Source organism: Hippichthys cyanospilos, chromosome 19 (genome assembly GCF_059441005.1).
Source record: "Hippichthys cyanospilos isolate Australia breed blue-spotted pipefish chromosome 19, RoL_Hcya_1.0, whole genome shotgun sequence".
NCBI lineage: Eukaryota > Metazoa > Chordata > Actinopteri > Syngnathiformes > Syngnathidae > Hippichthys > Hippichthys cyanospilos.
The window spans coordinates 16,052,181-16,072,165 of NC_142387.1; the positions used below are offsets into that span (position 1 = coordinate 16,052,181).

General features: G+C 48.6%; 1 protein-coding gene across 2 annotated transcripts in view; it reads right to left on the reverse strand.

Annotated features, from left to right (window-relative positions):
* gli3 (GLI family zinc finger 3) overlaps window positions 1-19,985 on the reverse strand; it is an 83,483-nt gene that overhangs the window by 24,200 nt on the left and 39,298 nt on the right. For both annotated transcript variants that reach the window (XM_088402141.1, XM_088402139.1), the window contains exon 4: window positions 11,181-11,286. In XM_088402141.1, coding sequence (XP_088258267.1) covers window positions 11,181-11,286 — 106 coding nt within the window. The remainder of the gene's footprint in view (window positions 1-11,180; window positions 11,287-19,985) is intronic.

The window sequence follows — 19,985 nt, forward strand, 5'->3', positions numbered from 1 at the left end:
GCGGGAGATGCTCCACCTTGTTTTCTTTTTCCGTGGCGGCGTCCAAGCGAGGCCCGTCTTTTGTTTGGAAAGCGAGGTCGTTGCCTTGACGGCTTCATTTAGGCACCCGAGGTATAATTGCGGCGACGGCGGCTGCCGCACCGGGCCGGACCGGTGTTGACACTGCGGTCTGCCCGAACGGGAAGTGAGCCGCGCCGGAATACCTCCGCTTTCTCCGTTCCCTCAAACGTTTTCTTTTTTTCCCCGGAGAGCGGACGCGGCTGCAAAAATCTGAGCGGTGGGCCGCAAATGGCCCCTGTGCCATGGCTTGGACGCCACTGATTTATCTACTGTTAAGTTGCCAAGTAGAATAGGCCCTAAAACACTTTTGCTATTCTATTGCTAAATAGACTAGGCCTAGAGCACTAGCACCAATGTTGTTCCAAAGTCTTAGGTTTTAATGACGTGAATGAAACAGAATTCTTGTTCAAAAAAATTCTAGCGCTGTCGTTTGACAATTGTGGGATTTGAACATTGTTCTTGGAAGTATCAGCAACAGAAAGGGTAAAGTATATTTTCTTTTCAAATTAAAAGCAAATTGAATTAGAACGTGAAGCAACTTATTGGTAAACTGCCATAGAATTGCATTTAAATGGATTATTAATTTATTACATTTGGAAAAAATAAAGGGGAGGAGGGAGCTTGAGAAACACTGATCTAAAGAAGCATAGTGCCCTGGCATGTGGGCACATAAAAGGGGGGTGGGGGTGGGTGGGGGGCACTTCCTGCTTCAGCGGTCCCCAAACGGGGCTTGGAGGGAGTTGCCAGGCACCCGGGGGAAATATGTGACCCCGGTGGGTGAGGCGCACCCCCCCCCAAACATCAAAGGCCTTCAATGGAAGGGGGCTGGTCAGGTTCCCTATTCAGGGTCCCGTCGGGCGGCGGGAATTTTCTGGAGGCGGTCCCGTCACGTCCCGCACCGGAACAGCAATCTGATTGGGTGCCGTCTTCACTACTGCAAAATTTCCGTTTTTAAATCTAGTTTAAAAGTCAAAATCCTGAGAAAAAAGTATGGTCCAAAAAAAAGGATTGTCAGGCCTTAGCAAAGGTCTGCAAATTTTTCCACAGTGCAATCAAAGCTCATTCCAGCCAGCGAGATAAGAACAAAACAAATCTACTGAGGAAACATGAAAGAGAAATTACACAAAATGCCCGCTTTCTCCCTCCGTCCTATCAAAGGAATCAGGGAACAACCCCCCCCCCCTCTCTTTTTTACAAGTGGTGCATGGAAGTTTCCGCTTTGATGACTTTCCAGGCTTGTCCCTGCAGGGGGCTCCAGTGAGTCACTCACGTTTAACCACTTTATATTTTGGCGTATAGACGCTATCATACACTTGGCGGAGCACGGATAGCGTGCAACTTTGGGTATTTATGGCAAAAAGAACTCGAGCTGCGTCGCGAGGAAAAGGGAAATAGCGCATTCAAGGTTACGCTGGCGAGGCGTTCACTGAACGACCGCAATGTGGGAAACCTCAAACAAATAAATGTATTTACAATGAAATGTATAACTTAGGGATGAGATTTATTCGGCTTTTGTTTTGGAGAGGTGTTCGCTGACCGCTCACAGTGTGGGAAATCTCAAATACTCATTTCTAACGAAATGTATAACTTACATATATGAAGTGTTGGTGCGTCTTTTACTCGGTAACAGAAAATAACAGAATTTGACAGTAAAATGTGTCCTATAAGACGCTGCGTCGTATATTTGGGGAATTAGGATATTTACTGTGCAAGTGTGAAAATAAGTGCAGGCGGCAAGAAATCACTGGCAAAAGTGTTCAAATATCTTTCAAGCGGAAGGATGGGGAAAAGTACTTTTTCTTTTTTATCGCAGTAAAGTCGGGTAGGCACGCTTCTGGGGTTGCCGGTTTATTTGGACTTTTCACCGGCGAGACTGTTGTTGTTTTGCGTTTGCGGGCCCAGCGCATCGGCGGCGGCGGAATTGGCTGTCGGCGTTCTGACTTCCCGCGGCTGGCCCCGGGCTAGCCGGCCACTCGTCAACAAAAAACAGGAAGGAAGCGCATCCCTTTTTTTTTTCTTTCCCGCCGAGCGACCCCCGGGCGCAGGGGGCCGGCCCCGGCGCCCGCAGCTAAAGACGCCGAGCCCCGACCCCCGCGCGCAAGCGCGTCAGGTGACGGCGAGCGGCGCGAAACCCCGACTCCGCCCCCCGCCTCGCTTTCAGTCGGCCGCATCGCTCGGGCCCGAACCCCGTCACAAACAATAGACAAACACGCCGCCGGAGACGCGTAATCCTTCAGATTGATCCGAGCCGCATGGGGCGGGGAGGGGAGGGGAGGGGAGGGGAGGGGGCGGGGGCGGGGGGAACAAAGGAGTAAGGTAGGAGACGGCGGGAATATGTTGGCTTTTGCGGCGTGAAATCCATCACCGCCTCTTAATACACACTTGGCCGCGTCGGTGCGGAAGGATGGAGAAGCCGGACAAGCCCGGCGCCGGAGAACCCGGCCGGCCTACTTCGCGCCGCCCGTTTCATCCATCTTGTTGGACTAATAAAACGTCAAGCGGCGCCCCTTCCTATTTCATCACGGCGCTCGGCTCGGGGGCCGACGCCACGCGGCGCCGTTACGCAGAAAGCTGCTAAATGGCTCAGGCGTATCATTTAATTTCATCATATTTAACTCATTCAATGCCAAAGACGTGTTTTGAAGTTTTTCTTTTTCAAAGAGTCCAGACATTCTTCAGGTTTTTTTTTTAGCAACTCCATTAGGATTTATTTCTAGACCGTAATAACAATCCATTTTTGCAAGAGTCACTATTGGACCATTTAGAAAAAAGTTGTTTCATGTTCCGATTCATTTGCTCTTAATTTGAAAAGCAAACGTACTTGCTTCAATTCGAGTTCCTGATGTCCGCAGGTACCCTCTCGCGTACCCCCATTTGAGAACCACTGAAGTACACTGATAGAATTTATATACACGACTTTATTATTCAAGTTTGCATTTTGTTGTACTTGGTATGAAATAGGGACAAGCAATGACAGCACATTAAAACAATGATGACGCCGAAGGATGTTGCAAACACTGAACTTTTTTTAAGCTGTACTAAACATTTTATCATTCTAAAAAAAAAAAAAAGTGGCAAAGCCCTCTTCTAGCCACGAAGCCACGCAGCTATCAAAAGTAATGGACGTCACATCTGATAAGGCGGACGGCTTTATGCGCTGTGAATTCATTTTTGCTGGTGTAAAAGGAGTGAAATTTCAAGGAGATAAAGAAATGCGGCGTTTGGAGAGGGGATGGGAAAAACGAAGCGGATTTACGACAGCCTTCCTCTGGCTCGCTCTCCTTCCTCGCTGGCAGTAAGTGGCCCCCAGAGCGGACTCGTCGGGTCCGGACGCCTCAGATGAGACTAATGCAAAGTCCACATTTGTGTTGCGGGAGCTCAGCACGTAGGCAAGAAGACCACTGTCAAGGCGCTTTTTGTTTTTTTCCAAACCAACGGCCCAGTCCCAATTTACCGCAGGACCGCGTTGTGCCACGACGTTTGCAAAATGAACCCCTGGGGGTCCGGGGATTTTTCACCAAAGCTGGCCTTATCATCACCATCCTTTTACTTTCAACCCCTCAAAATGTTGAGTGGCATCAGCCCTTTCAATTCATAGAAGAATTTTAATTTTGTGAGGAAAAAAAAAACATTAACAGCTACGGGGGTATAACGAAAAAGGCATCCTTACAGCAAAAGAAAAGCTTTTCCTCAACTACAAGTCCCACAATGCACAGCAAGAACTTTGGGAACTTATGTTTTGACAAGCTATGTAATACCTTAGCCGTATATTTAGCTGTATATTTAACTGCGGAAAGCAAATACCACGATAAAAGGCCTTTTAAATTGATTTGTTCCGATTTCCCACTGTCAGAACAATGAGCATTCTCAGCATTAAAGTATTGGACGCATTATCCACATTGTCAACACTCGCAGGTGAGAGGCAAAAAAAGGCAGCAAACGTGACACACACACACACACACACACACACACACACACACACACACACACACCTGCCGGTTATCTGGTCCCCTCAGACGCGCACCTCCTTTGTGCTCCGCATGAAAGCCGCGAATGGAGACCTCAAAACATGACTTGCCGGCCGCAAATGACTGGTGTAAAGAAAGGCTAATCCGCTAACGCGCTCCGTACAAACGGCGGATGAATGGAGGCCCCGTCAACTCCCACCCGCGCCCTCATTTTATTAATATGACACTTTACATGCTGTAAGTCAGCATTTACACGTGAAGAACTGAGTAGCGCAAGTCATTTTGGAAGGTTTTCGTCCAAATCCAGTTCGTTCGGATTTTTTGTTTTCATTTGTGCCTATCATGATTTGAGTAAAGGGCGGCGGGTGTCCGACTGGTGCGCACTTCCGCCTTTGGGTCGTGGGTATGAGGATTTTACATATTGTGAGAAGTGGGGCGCACCCGTGACTGGTCGCCGGCCCACCGCAAGAACAAACAGCCATTCCCTCTTCACATTGACGGACAACTTTGCCTTCATTGAACGAAGACGGAGCGGCTCGGCGTGGCAGTGTTTAGCACATCCGCCTCACAGTGATGGGACCCGAGTTCGAATCCAGCTGGCCTTCCTGCGTAGGGTTTGCGTGTTCTCCCCGAGCCTGCGTGGGTTCTCGCCTTCCACGCATGCGTGGCAGGTGAATTGGACATACTAAATTGTCCCTGGGTGCGATTGGGCGCGTGAATGCTTGTTCAGGTCTGCCCTGCGATTGGCCGGCAACCGGTTCAGGCTGTCCCAAGTCAGCTGGGATAGGCATCAGCAAGCCCGCGACCCTCGTGAGGACAAGCGCCTCGAGAAAACGGACGGACGGACGGACGGACGAACAAGGACGGCGGATTTTTTGAACGCAAGTGCGCTGAGCTCGGATTCAAACCCGGAACCCCAAACCCGCAAGGCAGACATAGCAACCGGGCTGGCCGCGCCACTCCCGTCTGCAAACACAAGAAAAAAAAACATCCCGCCGGAGTGCACAGAGCAGCCCATTTAGGGTCCGGAAATGTCTGTTCAAGAAAAAAAAAAAAAACGGGGCGATAATAACGCAGCTTGAATGCGCCCCATATATTTATCTCCTTTCTGTGGAAATCCCGCATTTTCACACAGGCGCCGCATAACTTTTCCTCCCCGGTAGAAAATTGGAGAGGCTTTATGTCAAATGCGGCTCAAGCCAGCCTCTCCATATCAAACAAACGCGGCGCGCAAAATTACGGCGCCGGCGATAAGGCTGCCAGATAGCGGCGGGAGAGTCGGCGAGGACGGCGGGGAGGAGGAGGGGGAGGACAGTCAAAGCAAGTGACTCTACTCAATTATACTGCAAAATTGCTATGACTGAATATTTTTCATTCAGGTGACTGATAGTATCGGGCGGGCTGCAATGCAGATAAATAAAGGGAGGCTTCTGTCAAGAATAAACACCATTAATCATCAAGAGAGCCGCCGCGTGACCGCCGACCCCCCCCCCCCCCCCCTCCCCGATCCACACGGGAAAGGGGGAGGTCGCCGGGGAGGGGCGGGCGTACGAGAGGTGACCCGGGACGGCAGGAGAGGAAGATGAAGAAGGCGAGGGGCCCGTCTGTGACAGCGCCCCCTATCTGGACAGAGATGCTGGCACCAGATGGGCCGGGCCTGCTTCCTTACGCCTGCAATTTAGGACGCGATCCATCTCTGTCTGGACCGGGGGTGTCCGGACCTTTTTCTCGGAGAAAACATCTAAGGGCCAAATTATAAAACGCTGTAGATATATTTTTCACAATCCAGCAAATTCGTGAATGACCCATATTATTTTATAGAGCCGCTACAGTTAGACCCCCGGGGGAGCGCGGACCCTACTTTGAGAACCGCTGGTCCAAGCCACATTCATCAAATGACTCAGCTTGTCCGGCATGTTTGAAGACTCTTTTTGGCTTTTTGGATAAAACAGTCATCATTCGAATCTTTAAAGCTGAATAAATTGTGTATATTATTCTCTGAAAATCAAATCTTATCGCAATACATTCCAAAATGTCAACTTTTCCTCCAATGTTTTCGGTGTGGCCCCCGTGCTCTTTGGTAGTTCTTCGTAAAAACTCTTTCCAAAACTTGGTGCGAGAAATTCACACAACACCGCCGCCTTGAATACACCCAAACACACAAATGTAAGCAAACGCGTCAAAAATACACACACCATTTCTTCCCGCTACAAGAAAATCTCCACTAGGGCCTTTTGTCTTTCTATTGTTTTCTTCCATGTGCGTATGGCTCGGCCCGGTCCCATCTGGATGGGGAGGTAGTTGAGATAAGGCTGCGCTCTTTATGCTAAGAGCCGCGCTGCTCCTCCACATGCGCAGATTGGGCGCTCTGACAACAGTTTATGTAAATAACAAAACACGGCGCACATCCTTGCAAAACACACAAACAAACACACTCGGCAGAGGACGCGGCGCGTGAAACTTTGGAATAAAACTTGCGGCGAATACGCGCAGTGGCGGAATGCAGATTGGATGCTAATTCGGCGCTTCCCGACAACAGCGCGGCCTTAAAGCCACAATACGCAAGTGTATTAGCATAGATTAGCTTTAGCCGCTATGACTCAAAACATTTCAAATGATATCGATGACGCGGCGGCTTACAGATACGTCGCATGGACGCGCTTCCAAATCACCGGCAGCACCGGAGATCAGCAGCGATTAAACAAATTTGTTTACTGGATTTTCCGCACTATACAGCGCACCGGATTCTAAGGTGCGCCTTCAATGCACGGCCTGTTTTAAAAGTGTTTTCGTAGGTAAGGCGCACCGCATTATAAGGCGCATGGAATAGAAGCTAAAGTAGTGACTGGGCATCCGTTATGCATTTTTTTATGGGGGAAAGTTGCTTTGATAATTTGTTGTTTTTTTTACTTGTGTTTTATTCTTGTTTTTTTTGTTTTTTTTCTAAATTTTTAAAACCAAAAAAAATGATGACGATAAGTCGTTAGACTGAAATTGTTTTCTATTTACTTCTGCTTTTTTTTGTATTTTTTTTTAGTGTTTTCCCCGAAAATGTCATTTCTGAAGGAACTATTTTAGTAAGTATTCTTAAGTATTCTTTCGCAAGATTTTTTTAAAAATATTTATTTTGTATTATTTTTTCATTATTATTTTTAATTTTTCACTAATATTTTGACGATCGTTAAAATATTGTCAGTCTAACAAGGCAAGAAAGTCATATTTAAACTAGTGAAATTCCAAAATACACCATTATTCTCATATTCCACTTTTGTATATATGATTTCCGTTTCACAGAATGGCATAATAATAATAATAATAAAAATAATAATAATAAGAAGAAGAATCATAATAATAATAACAATAATGCTAATAATGACAAGAGTAATACTGAACCATCCCAAAAGATTTTGTAGGCCCCCAGGTTTGGGCTCAGGGACCCCGTGTTTGCGAGGCCCCGCTTTAATGGACTCATTCGGAGTAATCATCTCTTAAATCCACACGGGGTCAAAAGGCAGCTCAGTCAATAAGACGCTTTTGTGGCGGCTGTCCTCACAACAAGGGTCTGGGGTCCCCCTCCCCGACCGAGCACCGGCGATCATTGAGTCGGCGCCAATACTCGCGATTGTTGCGGGCGGTCGCTCGGCGACGGCGCTGAAGCCCGGCCCCGTTTCCCGAGGTCGGACAATGAAAGGAGCGCCGCGAAGGCCGAGGCGGGCGGCGCCCCGAAAGCCCGCATTTGGAGCGGTAAGTTGCACGTTGCAATTTATTTGCTCTCAATTTGAAAGAAGTGCCGAGGCCGTCCCGCCATTAAAAAGCATTCAATTAGGTTCGTTTTTAGCTGCAGATACCTTGGGGAAATCTCACACGTAGCCCCGTTGTACCAGTAAGTTGCATTATCCAATTTATTTACTCTCTATTTGAAAGAAGTACCAAGCCAGCCCTGGCATTAAAAAGCATTCGATTAAGTTTGTCTTTAGCTGCAGAAACCTTGATCAAATCTCACACAAATCCCCACTGGAGAAAGGCTGTGTACTTTAGCATAAAAAAAAAGGACTGCAGTATCGAGTCGGTTGGAACAAAATTTGCAAGCGGTACGTTTGTAAATCGGGTCTTGCCAAGCACTCCACGGTTCAAATGTTGAAAGGGTTTCAAGCAGGAGCCCATCCAACAGCCTTTCCAAGCCTTGGGCGTTAATATGCACGGCATATTGTTACCTCCCCCCTTCAGAAATTCATCAGGTAAACGATTAGCCCACGTCCGTAATTGCGCTCGCCTAATAGCGACGGAGGGAAGACGAGAGGTAAAAAAGGGGCTCCGGGGAGGGGGCCCAAAAACAAAGGACAGTTCATTTGTGATTTCCTCTGCTCATTTGAAGGCAAATTAAGTGTCAAACAGCTAATACGGAGCATATTTCATTTTATGAGCTTTTAATTCAATTCCGCCCGCCTCATAACGGCGGAGCCCGTTAGCCCGCGCCGCTAACGGCGGCGCCTCGTCCCAAAGCAGCGGCCATAAATAAACATGTTTCAATTAGGCCGTCACGCTAATAGGATAGGATTGCGTTGACGCGGACGCACGGCGGATGAGGAAACAAGCGCGCCCTGTTTTTTTTTTTTAATACAGTGGTCTCGCGCCTGCCGTTAAAAAAAAAAAAAAACGGGTAGGGGGGGAGCCGGCCTGGATTGATGGAAGCGCCGCAGGGTCCGACCCAAGTGTAATTACAGCCCATAATGAGGGCCTGCATGGGGAAGTACCGCAATAATAGCGCCTGTGTACTTAGCCACAGTTGGCACGCCGCTAATAACGATGAATTCTTCTCACCGAGGAGAACTTGTTGCAAACAATGCCATATTTTTCCGGAAGGACGCACCTTCACAATGCTCTCCCATCTCAAATTTAGGATTTGAAGTCTGAAAAGTAGAAAGCGGGACGCGGCGTCGGGCGGAACGGCAATCCGGGGAACGCACTAGAATGTTGCTTGAAAAACACAGAAAAATGGGGGCCCTTGGGAATTTCATCTCCGGGAAATATGTGTTCTGGAGCCTTGACTTTTCTGAGAAGACTTATGAAAAGATTCCAATAGCGGCTCGCCCACCGATTCAGCCCACAGCCACAGTTGCGCATATATATACATATATGGACATATATATGGATCAACATAACCTGAATGAAAATTCGAACCCCCCAAAAATGAAAATCAGCTTACAAAAGGACTTGGGCGAGAAAATTCAAGATCCGCACGGCGACATTGTTGGCATATTATTTAGGAATATTCCGGCTTGTCCACAAACGAGTTACGGTGGTCTTGCGCTTTTCATCTTTACTCCTTCCATCCACACTCGCCACCAACAATTTACACCGTACAACTAACAAAAATAAAACTGACATTAGCTACGGCTAACATTGCACATATTCACATGAAAACAAATACGGCCGGATGAAGCTATTTAGACTGACTTCCGGAACGGAAATGTATGACCTCAACCCTAGAAAAACTAACCTAAGCTTGAAGGCTAATTCTAACGCTTAACTCTCAACCTATAAAGTGGTGCCAACTTCAACCCCAATGCCCCAATGCCGAGACCCAGAAATGAGGCCCGCCTCTGATTTCCCCAAATAATTCTAGCCCAGTCCCAACTCCATTTGAAAGCTGGTGCCCGGCAGGAAGCTGCAATTCGGCGGTCAAGAGCTCTCGAGCGGCGCTTCTGGAACGGGAGGATAAGTCAGGGCGCTTCGGAACAGGAGCCATGCGGTTTTCTTTTCGACTTAAGAGCAAATGAAATGGAACTGCTTGCTAATAAATGTTCTAGCGACTCCGTTCATGCCTTCATTTTGCCAAGTTTTATACGGACGCACTACGCCGTTGTAAAAGCCTCCGAAAGGTCCGGTGACGACACAAGACTCACGACCGAGGGGGCAAATTCGCGCGGGACTTGGGAGAAAATGAAGCGGAAAAGTGCGGCGTTAACGTGGGCCGGCGGCCGAAACTTGTCGCCTCCTTGATTCCGTTCCCGCCGGCCATCCTTCTCCGGCTGACGGCTAACAAGCCGGCCGGCCCGTTTGTCGGCGGCCGTCCGTGTTTGCCGGCGCGTGTTGGCCCCATTATCTGCGCGTAAGCTAAATGCTAAATTATATTTGCCATTTTGTTTGCGCTGACACCGGGCATCAATCAGCTCCCGCCCCCCCTCCCTCCCGAGAGGCGCGATGGGCCGGCGGAGGAGGCATCAAAAATTCATTACGCTTAGCGGCGCGGCGGCGAGGGGGAGATATGACGGCGTGAAAGGGGGGAGCTGATAATGATGAGGAATATCAAACATAATGCGGCCCAAGTAGCTGCCCCGTCCAATTTGTCCTCGTCGCGCGCTGATCGCTTCCTCCGTGTCCCAACAAACGGCGCAAGGACGGCCGACACGGGGAATACAAATGACGGCGTGTTGCAAAGGGGGAGTGGAAAGGTCTGATTAAAGGTGTGGGGGGGTGGGGTGGGGGGGGGGCGTCACTTCCATAGACTGAGATTGCTGGCTTCGTGCGCCGTCTTTTCAAACGCTCTCTCGAGCTTTTTGAAACCCTTATCGGACATTTTTTTTTGCCCCTAATAATGCTAACATTAACTCCCATGCCCCCACTGCTCATTGCCAAACCAATGAAAAAAAAATGTCTATTCCAAATTCTATTCCATAAAATGAGAGGATAACGCATTTTTTAGCCCGATAGCATAATTGCCTACATCGTTTTTAGAGTCAGTTATCAAACCAATAAAAAAAAAAAATTGAAGTTGTTATGTTTTGTGAAAAGAACGTCTGCATAAAAACAATAATATTACGTAAATAAAAAAACTAGATACATTTTATATTTCTTTGGATTCGGCCTTCCTGTGTAGAGTTTGCACGTTCTCCCCCTGCCTATGTGTATCTTCCCCCAAAACATGCATCGTACACACCAAATCGAAGCGTTTGTCAGTGTTGTTCATCTACGTGTGCCTTGCGACTGGCTGGCAACCAGCTGAGGGTGTGCCCCGCCTACTGGCCCGAGACCGCTGGGTTTGTCTCCGGAAGGCCTGTGACCCTCGTGAGGAGAAGCGGCTCACAAAATGGACGGATGGATTCAATTTATCGATTAATTGATGCACCTCTACCAGAACGCGCTACTTACACATGGAGAGGAGGTACAGGCGAAGGCTCGTAGATGTAGCGCCCCTGGGCGTGTCTGTCATCGATGGGCACCGGAGGGTGAAAGGTTGGGAAGAACTGTGGTGCGGCTGAAAAAACAACAACAACAAAAAACATACACTTAAGGCATGGCACAGCAACAGGTGGCGCTATTCCACAAAACTGTGTACAAAAGAACGCAATTAATAAACCAAAGACCATTCATTATAAGACTATATGTGAAGGATGGACTCCGACGTTGGTTCAGTCCGCTCGCTTCTTATCTTGAAAATATTGCCGGCAACCTCAGCTAACACGGGCTGCTGTTTGCTGCGACAGGCACTGGCCGCTAACAGTCAACTGACGTCCGTCCCAATTATAATACGGAAGAACACAACCGACGTAAAACCGTACATCTGTGTTTCAAAACTTGGTTTATATGGCTGACGAATCAGTCTTGAACGGTGTTGAATCCTTTTTTTTTCAATTTTCGCGTTACCAGTTATAGGACGCACCCATACTTTTGGACTTCATCTCATATTTGGGGAATTATGGTAATTTCCTAAAATGTCTGTTCAAAGCTACCTGCAACGGCACACAAATTCACCAACTAAACATTTTCCAAAAAGGAAAATCTGTGAAATGGAGTTTTGCCCCCCCCAACACACACAAACACAGCCGTATTAAAAATGCGTGTGTACTGACAGACAAGCCGCGACCAGCCTCCCAATCACCAGGCAGGTCCGCTTGTTAAACTTGGAAGGAGTTCAATAAGCAACAACAAATGATGACATTCCACCTTCCCATAAAACACACACACACACACATACTCTCGCACACAGACGACGAAGGCACGTGTGACTCGAATGCTGCCAGGCTGCAGCAGCCCGAGGCGAAGCATGTGTCAACATCTGCATACCTTCGCACAGCCCGCCTCTGATCACATCTGCACGTTTGATTTTTTTAAATACATACATATATAATATTTTGGGAGCATTTTAGATTTTGTTGGCTGGGCGAAACATCTGGCGGCGCGCGGCGCCCTGGCAGCCGGCCGACAGCTCAACAGGCGCCGCTTTATGAGGACGCCGAGGATGAGGAGGAAGGAGGAGGAGCGCTCAGGTCGGGTGACCTCATCGCTCCTGGCACATTAGCACAGTCGCAAGTTGTTGGATCAAAAAACAAACTGGTCTGGGGCCTATTTTCATGAATAACATTCTTACAACAAAAGTACAACTCACAGACACTCGTGCGCCACATTTCGAAGAGAGACAGATGACGGCGACTGCTCTCACGCCGTCCTTCCTCACTCCTAAATGCAATCTCAACAGCGGCCAGAGGCGGCGCCAAACCAAAGATCAAGTTAAACAGAGCACGAATGAAGGATAAACTAAAGCGGTCGCAAGACATCGTTATTTGGGGTGAGGCCCAGTTGATCCACGACCGGCGTTCGGGGACCTTTGCTCTTGCTTGAAATGTAGAAAGTGGACGAGTGAACTGCGTTACCCAGAATGCCCGGCCGCCTTTCTTCCTTCCGCCGGCGTGCGGTTTATTTGAGCGGGGCTGGCAAGTTTACTTAAGAGCGGTTCTGTCTAAACAGAGGCGGCCGCCTCCTTCACGCCAGCGCGGCCGTCCATTAGCGAGGCAAACAGCCGCCGGGGGGAATGTACACACTGAAGGGGGGTGTCCTGGATCCATCCTGCCATCCATCTCCACAGCTTCCTGCGGGGACTCCACAGTGTTTACTTCAGGGCTAAATTGCAGCCGCTCGCATGGAGATTTAAAAGGAAGGGCATTCGAGGCCGCCGATACGGCCGGGGGGGGGGGGGGGGGGGGGGGGGGGGGTGGCTCGCTCGGGGGGGCAAGCTTCAGCCCATGGCTGAAAGTGTGGTTTTGATCAAAACTTTTCATCATCATCCAAATGTTTCCTCCTAATGACCCTGATGTCACTTTGCGCCGGTTGGTTCTTTTATTATGATTATTTTTTGTTCTTTTTCTCACCAGTCATTAAGACACGATTACAAGTGGGTCTTAATGAAAAGGCAATTAGAGGCAAACTTTGACGAGGCTCATTAGTTTCCCAAATATAAGTTGCCCTCCGTTGGTAGCGGGACGCTAATTGCCCCGTCTTTTAATGGACACTCGAATGCTGTCGAAAGAAAAAGAGCATCGACCCCCTTTTAAACATTTACTTTTCATTTTTTCCATTTAATTGTCGTCAAACTTTTTTTTTTTTTTTTGCTTCTAGTTGAATAATATTTAGGGTGTCTTTAAAAAGGGTGTTTTGTACTGTATTTTCTGCACCCTAAGGCGCACCTAAAATCCTTTCATTTTCTCAAAAGCACTTTAAAAGCTGCTGTGCCTTATACGGTGCCTAAACTGCACGACTTTTTATTATTATTAATATAAGCAGGAAGCAGCCAGGACAAGACAAATGCCACCGCAATCTGTTAACCAGACCGTGCAATGTTTTTAGACTCCTGTCCACTTCAATGTTTACACTGTGCAATATATATGAAAACAGCTTTAAATAGGCCATTCATTGAAGGTGTCCCTTATAGTGCGGAAAATACGGTCATCTACAACTACACTAGAACTGCATTAGAACTCCAGTGGAGCTACACTAGAATTGCAAGATAAAGACGAGTGGAGCTGTATAAGAACAAACTAGTCCGTGTGTACAGTTCGAGATGACAGCACAGTAGAAAAAGTAAACAGCCGTGGAGAACTCCACTCGGAGTCAACCGCGAGTCCACGGCGCCTAGAGAGGGATACCCCATCATCCGGCCCAAAAAGTGTAAAAATAGATGAAAAAAGAAGCCCGCGGAAGGGGCCCCAAATAGGCGGCCTTAACGCACAGCTGCCATTAAGTCTGGAGCTAAACATTTGGAGTTAATATCAGGTTTGGAAGACGTTTCCCACTTTGCGAGAAGCCGTTGGCGCGCATGTTACTCGCGCCTCAAATTATAACGTGTGTCGTCGCTTTGCGGGAGACGCAGCCAGCCAAAGGGCGGAGGAGGGGGACACGTGTTGATCTGTTTTTATCATTCGTAGCATTTCCATTTATCGATTTTTCCCAGTTCGGTTAGTTAAAATCTATCACAAATGTTGAGCGCTCTCGTTCGCTGCGTGCCGGACGCGTCATTTTGAATGCATATTTCCAAATCGACGAAAAAAAGTGCATCTTATATTTGGGTAATCGGGGTATTTATCAGCGACTAGAGAGAGGACCCGGTCTTGCCAGAGAGAGGAAGTCAGCACGCGAGAGCCCATCCTCCCAGCGTCCATCTCCCACATTTGCTGAATTTCTCCAGATTGGGATAAGGCCAACAAAGCGCTATGTGCCGGCCTCTCCGCCCAAAGGCCCCCTCCCAAGCTGAGAGAGATTCACACAGCAGTTTAGGAGCTGGAAAAAAACTCAAGCCCACTCCCCTCCCCCACAAGAGTCTTTATCTCCCCCCCCAAACGCTGATATGTCTCCGACGCAGGGCCAGTTGATTTAAACCTCAAGCTAACTCTCCAGCGCCGGCTTACGTCTCTTTTATTTTGGCCCTCGCAGGGATTTATTGGGCCCCGTTCCGACATTCTGCTTTAATGGCCGGCGTTTGTGCTAACTCGCAAAGAAACCTTGTTATGTCTACGGGGTCGGCAAACGTCCCGGGCCTTTCCCTCCGCCGACTGCGTTATCGCTGATGTCCAAGATAGGGGACAAACACGGGCCGCAATCTTTCCAAATAAAGTCGTTGCCAAGCGTCGGATTGTGAAACTCTCTACGACAATCGCAAGGGAGATGACGAGCCAAACGTGCGACCCGGTAACGAGAACTGGACCGAAACCACATTGCGACGATACTACTAGTCCTCTACATTTACACTAGTACTACACCAAAGCTAGTCTGTTCTACAGGGAAGTATTCAGGAGTATTGCAAAACAACTACATTAGATCAATACATGAACTATACATTAGAACTACAAGATGAGTACCCCTGGGAGTACCTGACAGTACTACTGGGTTTCATGAGATTTTAACAAGGTTCCTGAGGGTATCAGCATATCAAATGTAATCATTTGTCATTTGTAATTTGCCCTGATAAGGACTGCACAGTTTCGTTTCAAATTAAGAGCGAAACGATTGAAACATGCAGCAACATATCGCATATGATTGATGGATCATTTTCAACATTTGCAATAGCCCGAAACTTTAACCCCCTTTCAATAAGACGTACCGCACATGTTGTATAAATGAAGTACCACTGAGCAAAAGCAGCCCAGGACCGCACATGACCTCCACTAGACTAAACCGGAAGTAGATCGGAAGTGGGGCAGAAGTGCACTTCAACTCCAGAGGCTCTCCTACTTTTGCTAGCCTTCTCTCCGGAAGCTAATCTCTTGTTTTCACCCCGTATTCCAAAACAAGTACAAAGTTGTAATCCATTTAGCGCATCCGCGTCAAGCGCGTCCGGCGGGGAGTAATCCGCCAAGATTGCAAGGTGCTATCAAGGGAAACAAGAGGCAAAATACCAGGAAGAAGTTGCGTCACGCCGATTTTTGGCCTCTTCGTCACGCGGGTGGCGCTCCGGGCTTCCCCGACACCGACCTCGCCAAAATCTCGTGGAGGATTAAGCGCCGGCGCGGGGGCTTTAATGAGAGCGGAGAAGTTGCCGGGGCCGGGGCGCCGCATCCCGAAGGTCCGCCCCGGCGGGCACCCGGTGCCGGCGGCGGAGCCACATCAAAGGGAGAGCCCGGAGACGGTCGGGGCGGGGGCCCGGCGCAAAGGAATCCCTTATCTCCTCCTGAGAGGATGCTGCTCTGCGCCGGGAGATTGTCTGGAGCTGCCACCTGTCTCGGGCATCTTTGAAGGCAACGCTAAAGCCTGTGATGGCTCTGACCTCCTTGCGCTCTCGTTCTTTCATGTCTCTCTTCATTTTGAGCTTTGTTACTCACTCCTGCGGCTCGCCTGCCAAGCGTCGCCTCGGCTCCCGGCGCCGATCGCTTTGCTCTCTGCTCCCGCGGACTCCCGGCCTCTCGGATTCAGAGTATTTCGTTCGGACGCGGATGCGGGGATCGCGGACCCGAGACGGAGGGGAGACGGGTGCAGGATGAGCTCGAGAATCATCATTTGATATGGTGAAGAAAGACTGAACAAACAAGGTAAAAAAAAAAACGGCAACGACCCAAAAACCAGAAGTAAACTTATGAAAAAAAGAAACGGGACTCGAGAAAACCCAAGCGAACCGACGAAAACAGGTGACGGCAACCGACTAGGCGGGATCCAACCACTATGGTCTGACCAGAACTGAAAGAAAAAAAACAAAAAACAGGGAAGGCAGCCACTTGTCATTTATAATACCACTAAATTTTAACGACCGTATTTTCCGCACTATAAGGTGCACCGCTTTATAAAGCGCATCTGACGCCAACGAACTAAACGAGTGCCACGTCGATTATATAATGAAATCCAAACTAGTACCAGTACAATTGGGAGTGAACTTTAGCAGAGGGGAACAAACAGCACGATCAGCATGTTTTTGTATCTCATTAGAAGTGCAAAGCAGCTCAAGTCAAGCAAAGGCAACAAAGTTAGTTTATCTTATGGAGACGCTCAAAAAAAACATGAGCAATGGGCCTGAACTAACTAGCACAAACACAAGCGATTATCCTGCTAATAATGAGGCTAGCGAAGCTGTAATCAAAGTGCCATTGTCGTCAAGACGCCGCAAATCTTGCTTTTTGTGCGCGCGGGTGAATGGCGCGATTAAGAAAAGGCGGAAGTTGTAGAAAAGAAAAAAAAACTGCTACGGCTGCACTACGACAGATGTTGTCGGCCTGATACGCCGGCGAAACGCTCCGCTTTGAACGTGCTAAGTTCCCTAGAAATTCTGCTTAATTCTCCTTTAGCCCCTTCGCGTTTAATCTCGTCATTGTTAACGAGACGCGTCGTTATTTCTCCGGACCGCATCACATGACTTGAAGACGCTTGAAAATGATGAGCCCCCCCCCCCCCCCCCACTCCCCACTCCCCAGCCTTCAAGTCATGAGACGCCGGCTACAAAGGGAAAGTGATCAGGGCCCATCTTGCGAGTGAGCCGTGCCGCTAATAAGCTGTAAAAAGAGGATGATCTGATTATCCCTGGTGTGCCGGACCACCGGGACCCCCGTGTTGTTCTGTCCTGATGAAAGGCGTCGGCCGCGGATGGAAGGCGTCCCTTTGGCTTGCCCGCAGCGCGCCCGGGGCTTCTTCCGCCGGATGCCGAGGGACCGCGCCGCCATTCGGGCCTCGCAAAGACAAACATTTAACCCGTGTCTTGGCACCTCGGGCTTTCTTTCAAGGCGTCGAGTCGGTTCTCGGAGGGTCGCTCGCGTCTTTGCTTTTCAAAGCGCTACACTAAACTAGAGCGACACTTGAACCCTAGTAGAACTAGAGCCGCGTTACAATTCACCCGTATTTTCTCGCCGCGGGCTTTCTTTGAAGGCACACCGCTTTGAAGACAACTAACCTAGCAGGACATTGTTTGATTTCAACCGGGTAAGGCCACTCACCACGACGGTGGCCCTGACGTGCAAATAGCACAAACAAAAACACCGAGCAGAGAAAAAAGGTAATCGATCGCGAGCATAAAGCGAAAACACCTTACGAGAGAGAGGCACACGAGAAAAACGAAGCAAACAAACAAGAACCAAACAAAGGGAAAACATGCAAACAAGAAAAAAGAAGCGAACAAAAATAGAGGCAAACGAGAAAATAAGCAAACAATAAAAAAAGATGCAAACAAGAAAAAAATAAGAACAAGATAAAAAGAGGGAAGCGAGAAAAGGGAAACAGATGAGAAAAAGTCGTAGTTTGGACACCTCCGCTCGAAGACAACACTAGAATGGACTAGACTGCGCTAGACGAGAATAGACTAACAATACGGATAATAAATAGAATAACTCGTTAATAATAGATTAAATCGAAAATAGAATAAATCAGACAGTCATAACCATAGTCAAGAAATCTTGGTTTCACAGGAGTGCAAGTGTTGTTATTAGCAGGGCGTTCTTGTTTTGTTGTTTTTCAGAGCTCTGGGGACTAGCTGTCTCTGAGTCTGTTTGCCCGGCTTTTTGAGCCCTGTATCGCTGAGCAGAGGGCAACAGTTTGAAGGGATGACGACCAGGATGAGTTGTGTCTCTGACAATCGAACTCGCTTCGTTCGGGTAAACAAGGACTGCACCAGAATAACAATTCAACTCTGCTAAGGTCAAACTCGAAGGAAAACCGCAATAAAATGGAGGTAGAAATGCACTAAATCTCCCTAGGACAATTACAACTACAAAAGAACTACACTCAAACAAACTCAGAACTCACGGAACATGATTTGATAGTTTATAAGAATTTCTCCTTGGTCTTCTAACCTCGTCACGCCAAGCCACATTTTGTCCAGTTCTCGGAGGGTCGCTCTTTGGTTTACTAACCCCCCCCCCCCCGCAAGCGGTAACCCCTCCATCCAAAACATACGCACACAGTCGAAGATAAATGGAAATGTCTCGTGCCGTCCACATGAAGCGGAGCGCTGTAATTACTTGTCGGCACTACGAGGCCGTTGTCGTGCCGATCACGTTCCGCGGCCGCGACAGCCGGCTCACTCAGTTCACTGGTCAGCTGCATTTTGATATGGAGACCAACGCGGACGGACGCCGCGGATCAGCGACCCTTGAGATCGGCTCGCCGCAGCAGTTTTGCGACCCGTCAACCTCGCCCGACCTCTGTTCCTCTCCTTTGCCGATCCCGGAGCGATCCAGGTAGAAGTCGCCTCCGACTCGAAACAGACGACGAGGGAAGCACCAACACTCAACTAAGCTAGAAATAATGCTACAACTAGATTGAACTGTAGAACTAGACCAACGGCTGACTAGAAAAAAACAAACCAGAAGGACACTCGAACGCTGCTTCAACTAGACTTACGTATGAATGCAATAAAACTACATCAAAAGGTACGCTTGAACGATCCTAGAACTCACATCAAGTGACTTTAGATCAGCAGTCTATAAAACTAGACTTCACCTGTGTTAGGACTAGAACTGCGCAAGGACTGCAATAAAACTAAACAAAGTCAATTTGCACTTGAGGTTTCCTCGGACTAGAACTGCAAGAAAACTTAACTAGGTTGGACTTGAACTAGCCTACACTTGGACACTTGAACACTCCTCCAAATGAGGTCTTCAATAGAGCTGATTTTTTTTGAAATACGTTTAAAACTGCGTTACTAACCAAGGTCTCACTAAAACCGTCGTCTTGGCGCGCCGAACGCTTTGCCACGCATGTACTAATCATACACACGCATAGAAGCACAAGTGCACTGGGTTTCGGCCATGTTTTTTTTTCTTTCTAGGGTAGGAACCTTCGTGTAATTAGAGACTTCTGTATCAAATAAAAAGAGAGGGTTTCTCATGCACGAGCTGAAGAAGTACAGTTCCTTCCAAATGTCTATCCGGTGAACCTGGCACGGACAAAGGCGCTACGGCTGAGCGGCCGCAGAGATCGGCTCACCGCATGCCTTTTACGACCCCCGTGACCTCCTTTCCCCGGCGATCCCGGACTGATCCGGGGAGTAGTCACCTCCGGCCGGCCTGAGTCGGCGGGGTTAGCGGAGATCCTATCCAACGGGGATCCGGCGGGCGGGAGATCCGCGCCTGCGCAGCCTCCGGCTCAGCGTGCTCGGATTGTGCCATCAGTCAAGGACAAGGGGGCTTTTGTGCGAGGACCGAAGACGGTCATCGCCGCGCCGTAAAAATAAAGTCACTTTGCCAAGCCGGTTCTTAAGCGGGGAGA